The sequence below is a fragment of the Mytilus edulis genome, chromosome 2 (genome assembly GCF_963676685.1).
Source record: "Mytilus edulis chromosome 2, xbMytEdul2.2, whole genome shotgun sequence".
NCBI classification, from domain to species: Eukaryota; Metazoa; Mollusca; class Bivalvia; order Mytilida; family Mytilidae; genus Mytilus; species Mytilus edulis.
The window spans coordinates 102,536,725-102,546,707 of record NC_092345.1 but is presented as its reverse complement, the minus strand read 5'-3'; the positions used below and the strand labels follow the sequence as shown (position 1 = coordinate 102,546,707).

The 9,983-nt window shown below is 33.4% G+C and overlaps 1 protein-coding gene across 1 annotated transcript in view; it reads left to right on the top strand.

Moving 5' to 3' along the window:
• The first annotated feature begins 6,409 nt into the window (after positions 1-6,409).
• The window catches only part of LOC139513707 (uncharacterized), a 32,300-nt gene continuing 28,726 nt past the window's right edge, over positions 6,410-9,983 (top strand). The window contains exon 1 of the mRNA XM_071302455.1: positions 6,410-6,577. Coding sequence (XP_071158556.1) covers positions 6,495-6,577 — 83 coding nt within the window. The 5' untranslated portion in view covers positions 6,410-6,494. The remainder of the gene's footprint in view (positions 6,578-9,983) is intronic.

The following is a 9,983-nucleotide window of genomic DNA, read 5'->3' as shown; positions in this document are numbered from 1 at the left end:
ATTCATATCTGAATTAGTCTTCACTTTTATATTTATACATAACCGGTGTCGGTCATACCTACAACGGCCAATAATTTCATAGTCAAACAAGCGCGTCAGTTCTACCTACATAGGTTGAGACTTCAGTACCTCCAACCCATTTGTCTACCTTTTCTGATGACATGAAATATCAATGAAACATTCATTTTGTGTGCAAGAGGACCCGCGAAGGTGTAATAAAACAGAAAGCAGAAAGGCAAGTTTCTATATCTGTTATAGGGAAGTGTTGACATAGGAGCTGTTTCTCAGTCAGATTGTCTTGGTTGATTTCTTTGAAATTTGTTACAAAGGTTTATCTTTTTTACCATAGATGAATATGGTTATCAATGTCAATCAACTGGTTGTTTTTTTAGTTATTCCCTTTATAAAAGAATAACATTTAAAATTGTGTTTTAAGCACTCACATTACTAGGTTGATTGTTGAATTCTTATGAACATATTTAATAGAACAAACATATTATTTGTTTCATTACCATTAGATATTTGAAATATGTAAAGCGACGTGTGTTATTATTGTCGATATAGTTTTAAAGTTGTACTTGATACTTCTCACACAAAAATAAACACACACACCATCCTCTGAAACAAGGGAAGACAAACAATACCTGATAAACTAACAGTAAATTTGACAAGGATGAGATTTTGGCAAATCATAAGTTCTTCATTGCTTCAATGGACATTACATTGAACAACTAATCAGAGGACTTACCTTGTTTGTATTGGATACCTAAGCTTCAAAAAACTCTGTACAAACAACGGTACATTGCCGGCTTATCTGCATTTGCAACTAATGAATTGTCCATTAGACTGACTAATATTCTGTCTGCAGTGAAAGAGGGTCCACAGAAATACTGTGAAACTGTTTACTCGTGTGCTGGTATTAACCATATGTGGATACATAAAAATTCTAAAAATCTTCTAGAAAATATAATTTTTTTTTCTAAAACTTGTTCTATCAAAACTTTTGAATTTTCAACCCTGTTTAACACCATTTCCCATGTGAAATTGATAAATCGCCTGAAAGAAATAATCCACAATGTCTTTCAACATTAAAATGGTAGCATACGCTATAAATTTATTACTTTGTGATATCTTAAGGCATATTTTTTTAAAGGGAACAAAAGGGTAAAACATGCTACACAGAGGAGCAAGTAATCAGTATGCTGGAGTTTCTTGTCGACAACATTGAAAGATTCCCATCAGTTGGTTTGACTATGATCTAGAGAATATATTGAATAACGCCAAATCTGAGAATACTTTAATAGCAGTCACAGAACTAGAACCGCATGCATGCGTATACCCGTTTATTTTTTAATAATCCTGTACAACTTTTGATCTTTTAATTCTCATAAAAAATATTTTTGATCGATGAAAGTCAGATTTCCGGTATTGATACGCTAGTATGATAAAGTGTTCATTTTATATCCTCATAGTTCTCGTACATATATATAGGAAATAATAATTTCATGCTGGGCTTGATTTTGATAAGAATTATTTGACAATTCAAGATACTTTTATAGCTTTTGTTTATGTTCTGTTTTCTTTAGGTAACATGTTTATGGCATAGTTAGCACCTTTGATGGTCTTCAATCTGTTGATCACTTTATCATGGGTTAATTAGTGTTATCACTACGATTTACACGGGTCAATGTTTACTTTGTAATTTCCTTCAATACAGACTACTAAGTACTTCTAACCTTCGTTTCTAAAGGCATTAATTTATCATTTTTTTTTAAGAAAACTAAAATCCACGAATTTAAAAACCTACGAACATGTAAATATTGCCCAAACCACGAAAATTGATACCCACGAATTAAAGTACTTTCACAGTAGAAAGGGGAATACTTGTGTAAAGTGTAGAAAAGTCAAATGTTTTAATACTATTGCAAGATGAAAAAGCCTTAGATTGTATGTTCTCTAAAAGATCTTTGGAATTTTTAGTATCCACATCTGTCTCACGCCACCTCTAGAATAGGCAGTTTCACAATAACTTTGAAGCCCGGATTTTATCGCTGATAGAATAGATGTTAATAATTTAGAAAGAGGTTTCGTGGAGCACCACTATACTATTGTTTGAAGGCTATTTATGTAGTTTAGGTATCCAGTTATTCATCTTTGGTTGAAATTCCAAGGAACATAAAACAGACCTATGATTATCCAGGGTTTTCTCTTTGGTAAGTGACGTGAGGATGTATGTTGAGTTTCCAAGTGAATTGTCAATATCTAATTCATTTATCAAGCAGTTTATTTAATGAGTTTAACATACAAAAACGATGTTGTTTGATTACAACAAAAGAGGGACGAAAGATACCAAAGGGACAGTCAAACTCATAAATCTAAAACAAACTGACAACGCCATGGCTAAAAATGAAAAAGACAAACAGAAAAACAATAGTACACATGACACAACATAGAAAACTAAAGAATAAACAACACGAACCCCACCTAAAACTAGGGGTGATCTCAGGTGCTCCGGAAGGGTAAGCAGATCCTGCTCCACATGTGGCACCCGTCGTGTTGCTTATGTGATTACAAATCCGGTAAATAGTCTAATTCGGTAGGTCACATTCATGAAAGGGAAGGGGATTGTAGTTACGACGTAAGGAACATATCCGATATCATTTGTGAAACGGTTATTCCATAACGGTCAACCAACTCGTGATGGCGTCCGTAAAATTTACGAAGGGATGATTTCAACTTCACCATTTGGAACTCTTGGTTTAATAGCTTCCTTGTGAGCAGTAACCCTCTATCAAGAAAATCATGATAGGAAACGCAAGCACGGGAATATCAATTGGGAGATATATACCCCGTATGCAGGTGCTGCTGGAATGTTGCTACTTAAAAATGGAAAGTTCACAATTGGAAAGCTGAAATCATCTCTTTTGTCGTAAAGTTTTGTTTTCAACCGACCCTCATTGTCAATTTCTAGATGTAAGTCAAGATATGAAGCCGACTTAACTGTATCTGTAGTATCCTTTATCTCCAATTCGATGGGATAGATGCGTTCCACATAGTCACCAAATTTTGAATTGTTTAGTGAAAGAACGTCATCTATATAGCGGAAAGTAGAGTTAAAGGATATTGCTAACTTCTTATCTTTCTTCCTAAGAAGTTCCTGCATGAAGTCAGCCTCATAATAATAAAGAAACAAGTCGGCAAGTAGAGGGGCACAGTTTGTTCCCATTGGGATGCCGACAGTCTGTTGAAAAACACGTCCTCCGAACGTTACAAATATGTTGTCAATCAAGAAATCAAGCATCTTGATAATATCGGTTTCAGAGAATTTTTTGTTTGAATCAGAGTGATTCTTTACAAAGTATGATTTATCCCTCCTTAAGACAAATACTTGTATCTACGTTGGCCATTCTTTTTTATGAAGCAAAGTAATACCAACTCTTTCAATTTGTCTTTTAGTTTGGAATGTGGAATACTTGTATAAAGAGTAGAAAAGTCAAATGTTTTAATACTGTTACAAGATGAAAGAGAGTTAGATTGTATGTACTCTAAAAGATTTTTGGAATTTTTAAGTATCCACATCTGATTCACGCCACCTCTAGAATAGGCAGTTTCACAATAACTTTGAAGCCCATCTTTGATTGCTGATAAAATAGATGTTAATAATTTAGAAAGAGGTTTCGTGGAGCACTTGGAAGACCCAGCAATATACCGTTGTTTGTAAGGACACTTATGTAGTTTAGGTATCCAATACAGTGATTGAAGATCCAGTTCTTCATCTTTAACAACATATTTGTCATGTCAATGTTGTCCAACATTTGGGTCTTTAAAGAAAGAAGTAGCATGGGTATTGATAGACCCATTCAGTTTCTTAATTTTGATTTTTATCAATACCGTCACAGCCTTAATTTATTCGAAAAGAGTATCTACGTCTTCCTTCTCGTGCTAAGAGGACATCATCAGGTCTAAAACAACAGCCAATGCGTCTATACATTCTGAAAATAAACACTCATTCAGAGGACAACACACAGTCGTAAACAACAGCCAATGCGTCCATAAATTCTGACAATCCACACTCATTCAGAGGATAGCATACAGTCTTAAACAACAACCAATGCGTCCATACATTCTGAAAATCAACACTCAATCAGAGGACATAATACAGTCTTAAACAACAGCTAATGCGTCCATACATTCTGACAATCTACACTAATTTATAGGACATAATACATTCTTAACCAACAGCCAATGCGTCCCTACAATCTGAAAATCAACACTCATTCAGTGGACATAATGCAGTCTTAAACAACAGCCAATGCGTCGATACATTCTGAAAATCAACACTCATTGAGAGGACAACACACAGTCTTAAACAACAGCCATTGCGTCCATACATTCTGACAATCGACACTCATTCAAAGGACAGCACACAGTCCTTAACAACAACCAATTCATCCATCAAATCTGACAATCGACACACATTTAGAGGACATAATACAGTCTTTAACAACAGCCAATGCGTCCATATAATCTGAAAATCGACACTCATTCAGAGGACATAATACAGTCTAAAACAACAGCCAATACCTCCATACATTCTGAAAATCAACATTCATTCAGAAGACAGCACACAGTCATAAACAGCAGCCAATGCGTCCATACATTCTGAGAATCGACACTCATTCAGAGGAGATAGAACAGTCTAAAACAACAGCCAATGCGTCCATACAATCTGAAAATCTACACTCATTCAGAAAACATAATACAGTCTTAAATACCGCTGTTCGAAACTCGTAAATCCGGGTAACAAACAATTGCCAATGAGTCCATAAATTCTGACAATCAACATTCATAAAGATAAACTCATCATAGATACCAGGACTAAATTTAGTATATACGCGTTTCGTCTACAAAAGACTCATCAGTGACGCTCAAATCCAAAAAAGTTAAACAAGGCTAAATAAAGTACGAAGTTGAAGAGCATTGGGGACCAAAGAGTACATAATACAGTCTTAAACAACAGTCAGGTGTCTATTCAATCGGATAATCAACATTCACTTATAGGACATGATACAGTCTTAAATAACAGCCAGCTGATTACAGGACACCTATAAAGCTCACGCTTCTATGTTCAGTCGTATTTTTTTTATCCTCCGCCATATTGTTCACATTCCGGTATGATTCTCAAAAGCGAGGATATATATTGGATAGTGACAGAAATTATGACTTGCAACTAGCAACCTACGGAACCTTTACAGGGTTTTTGCAAAGATGCCTAGCATGCAGGGAAGTTGGAACTATCTGCATATAACGTTCACATTCTGAGTAGATTTGTTCTTATACATCCGACATAGCCAAACGAGTGCCTACTCATAGTAAGGGTTTAACTGTCCGATCGAAGAATACCAATGTGACCATTTATTGTATTATTTCAACAAAACATTAATGGTTTTGCATATAATTTTATTTCAGTTTGTTCCCTTGTGTCAAAATTGTGGTAAATAACTCATCATTAAAACAAGGTCTGTTTTTTTTCTAGAATAACACATTTATGTAAGATATAGTTTGCTACACTTTAAAAAGCCCACCAGAATAGTACTTTAACTTTAACTAATCGTAAACTTTTCAAGACCATATACTGAAGTAATTGCTGGTGTTAAATTTGCTAAAATGAACAATTTATGCACATGAATTGCTTACTGTGAATAAGTCCTCATATACAATGTATAAGCGGGGCCTTTACTGACATATCAGTTTCATGGTTATTAATTGTATCTCATATAAAAACAATTCCCAGTTGTTTCCATATTTATAATTCCTGATTCCTGACATCACTTTCTTGATTGTTACACTTTATTTCTTACTGTATTCAAAGTGATCGACATTTGGGATGACACCTTTAAAGAAAAATAGAGTAAAGAATCCAAATCGTGCATTGTTATATTGAGATATTTCACATCTAGCAACGTTCAGTAAAATGAATCTTGTAACGATACCACTGACTGAACTCATAAAAATACATGTACATTGTGAAGTTTTAAGTTTTAATGTGTATTGAGCACAACTTTTTGGAATTTTAGATCCTCAATGCTCTTCAACTTTGTACTTGTTTTGCTTCATAAATATTTTGATATGAGCGTCACTGATGAGTCTTATGTAGACGAAACGCGCGTCTTGCGTACTAAATTATAATCCTGGTACCTTTGATAACTATTTCTTTTTAGTTTACATTTATGCCTTGCCAATATAGATGTATGATAAAAATATATGAAGTATACCATCCATCTAAATACTTTCTTTACAATTTAAATGTGAAATATTATAAAGGAATTGTTCTCTTTTCATATACTGTGTACTAACTAATCATTTAGAGTATGTATACACGCACGTCTAAATCATAAGGAAGTATTCTAGGTAAAAAGTCTTCCCTTTTTTGGCGTTCTTTAAAAGTGTAGACAGCGAACTATAAGACGCATTGTCCAGTAAGAGAACATTAGATGGAGAAAAAACGTTATTTCAGATTTATTTTCTTCTTTTTACTTTTGATGTGCACGATTGTGTCAATTTCAGCATGGGACGGGTAAGCATCTAAACATTCTTTCTTTTGTCTTATGATATTTATGATGTTTTTTTTAGATCTTCACATTTCTAGTTATTTGTTTTTTAATTTATTTGATTAATAAGAATTAAACTCTCTCTTAATTCCATCAAGGCTCGGAGCATAAAAAGAATAACTGAGATGTTTTTCCAGGAATTTTATTTTCATCGATTATCTATCGATTTGATGTGTTCGTACATAATAACATAAACGATTAAAAGCAAATAATAACAAAAGAAGTTTAATCGCGTAATACTAATTGTTGTCATTTAGACCTAGTATATAAGTTATATTGAAATGTAATTATTCGGAATATTAGTATATAAAAACAAAAGTCGTTATCTCTTTTTTATGAGTATTTAGAAAATAGAGACGGCCCCTCATTGTCCTAGTATTTAAAAATTGTAGTATACCCTTCTTTTTTATTTCTTTGTCTTAGTATTGCCGACTTATCCTAATTGTCTATTTATAATTAATTATAAATCATAGTCGTTTCCTCTTTGTCCATTAGGTTTTTGCAATTGTAACCGTTTCCCGTTTTCATACTACTCATATTTAGAATTAACATTCCTGTCATACACACCGTTATTATTGTATATTTTCTTCCTGTGTTTTGTGTATTCTTTTCTGACATTTTTGTTGTCCTCTTGGTATCGGTGTTGAGTGTCAACGTCGTAATTATGATTTTAGACTCTCCTTAATGTTTCTGCTATTATAGATAAGATTTAGAGCATGAAGTTCATATTTTGAACTATAGATTTCTTTTTGTTCAAGTCTATAAAAAAAAACCTGAGAAGTTCACAAAATGACGATAGATAATATGCTTATTCGATAAAACTTTGGATCAAAATATACCATAGCTAAGATTTAGATAGATATGTATTACTCATTCCTAGCCCCGTAACATCACAATTGTTTATAGTTTGTTATTAGCGTTAACATGAGGGGGGGGGGGGGGGGCAAGGGGTTTCACTGTTATGCTGTTATGGGGCATTTTAATTCTTTGTTATCTGTTATTCTGAAAATGTATTTACTGTTAGCTGTTATTGTCTTATTCTTTGTTAGCTGCTATAGGACTATTATCTATTTTGTAATCTGTTATTGTGAGAATGTTTTTGCTGTTAACTGTTATTGAAAATTGTAATGTTAGCATTTTGACAGCCAATCTTCCGTAGAAATTGAAGATAATTGAAAATTGTGATTTGAATGGATAATAGTCTCATTGGCAACCACATCTTCTTACAATGTATATCTATTGGGGGTTTTCTACTGGTAATATCAGGTGGCACTGTATTTGCAGAAGAATTTCGGTAACATAAATCACATAAACATATTAAAATCAATTGGACCCAGGACCATTCCAGTATATATTATTATTATTCTTTGTAATAAATGCCATTGTCTGTGAACATGTAGCATTTTGTACAAATTATAATTCACTTATTACTTGTACAATAACTTATAGTATGGATTTTGTTATAAAAAAGCATTGGTACACCCTATAGAAATTTATTTTATTCAATGACCACATAATAATCTTTATGTTGTACTATTACACCACTGTCCCTGATTAGGGGAGGATTGGACACCAACTAGCATGCTAACGTTGACGCAATCACATTCTGTATGTGCCTACTTCCAAGTCAGGAGCCTGGATTCAGTGGTTGTAGTTTGTTACTGTGTTACTAAGTTTCTCGTTCACTATTTTGTGGATAAATTAGGCAGTTAGTTTTCTTCTTTGAAAAGTTTTACATTGCTAAGTGGTATGGGTTTGAATTGTGGCTTTTGGAATTATACAACATCTTTTTCTTTTAGCATTTATATTATAAGTGCTACTCCCTCTCTTTTCATTTACATGAAAGAGAACCCTGACCACCATATTTTTAAAAGCTTTTTAACTGCTTCACCAATCTAATTAAAAACCGATCCCTCATCGCTCCTGTTTGTGATATGTCGCGTGGGAGATCTAACGAAACCCGCTTTGAGGTCACATGTGAGTGACCTCGTAGGTGTGTCTTTTTCAACCAATGAAATTGAGTCTTCCACGATCTTGAAAGTTTAACGTAAGGTAAAGGGATGTAACTCATTTTATTTGCGACAAAATCGTCAGTCAAAATAATTCAAAAACTGTTTTGATTGGCTTATTAATAGGTCGTCAACTCTTTTGCATATCATTATAAATTCATAAATTTGAGTTCACTCACATGTGACCTCAAAGCCGGTTTCGTCAGATCTCCCACGCGACATATCAGAAAACGGGAGCTATGAGAGATCGGTTTTTAATTAGATTGCTGCTTCACATGGCGAAAATTGAAGCTCTGAAACCATTGATGCAAATAAAGATGTGTCTTCAGTTTATTTTTTCGACAAATACCCTTTTTAAAATCCTACAGCTTTTCCAATGCTGTACCCAAATTTTCCATATTCTATAATTTCACATAAGATGCACGATTGGTGTTTCACTTGGTGTCATCCAAATTTTCACTAGGTCCAAATTCTATTATACTATCAGAATTGTCACTTGAGTCAATTTCTATTATCAGAAGAACCATAACTGGCATGCGTGTTTCAGTTACATGTCCTGTCTCCACTGATCTGGGTATTTTTGTATTTTATAAGTTAGTTTTATCCTGAGGTCATTAAATGAAAAAAAATATTGTGCATCAATGTTTTTTTTTTTACTTGTAAAGTATATATATTGCTTTTCAGAAGAAAAAAAAATCTAAAAATCAAATTGATAATAAAGTGTCACTGGCTGCACTATTTTCAAAAATTAAATAAAAAAAACCTAAATCATTAAAAATTGATTCCTCAAATGCCCTAGATTAAAAATATCCCTATATCAAAAACAGAAACTAGTAATTTCGTTCAGACAATTCAACAATCATACTATAACTTATTGTACAAGTTACGGAAAAAAAATCATCCAAGGTAGAACTGCCTCAACGGCCGAAACGTCTTGTTTACACAAATTACAATTTTCTAGGTCCATACAGAAACATATATACACATGTGTATATGTGTATATATTATACTAGAACACACCCGTGATATCGCGGGTCTGTGACTGAATTAAAGTATATAACTATGCGCAAGCCTTATTTTAGTATTATTTTTTATCTGATAAAGTCATGCCGGTAATAAGATGCACATTTTTCTCTGCTTTCAAATCTCTCTGTTTGAACCCGTCGAACTGGAACTTATCAGTTATTGGTAATATTAATTATTTGGCTAACAAAAGGTCCTGGAACGGAGTAATTTTTAATCAACAGCATTGTCCTATGTTAGTTATAAATAAAGTTGAATTATTTGATTCACTGGTTTATGTCATGCCCGCTAACAAATTGAAAACGGTTCCTATATACACCTTATTTTTAGTCCAGATTTT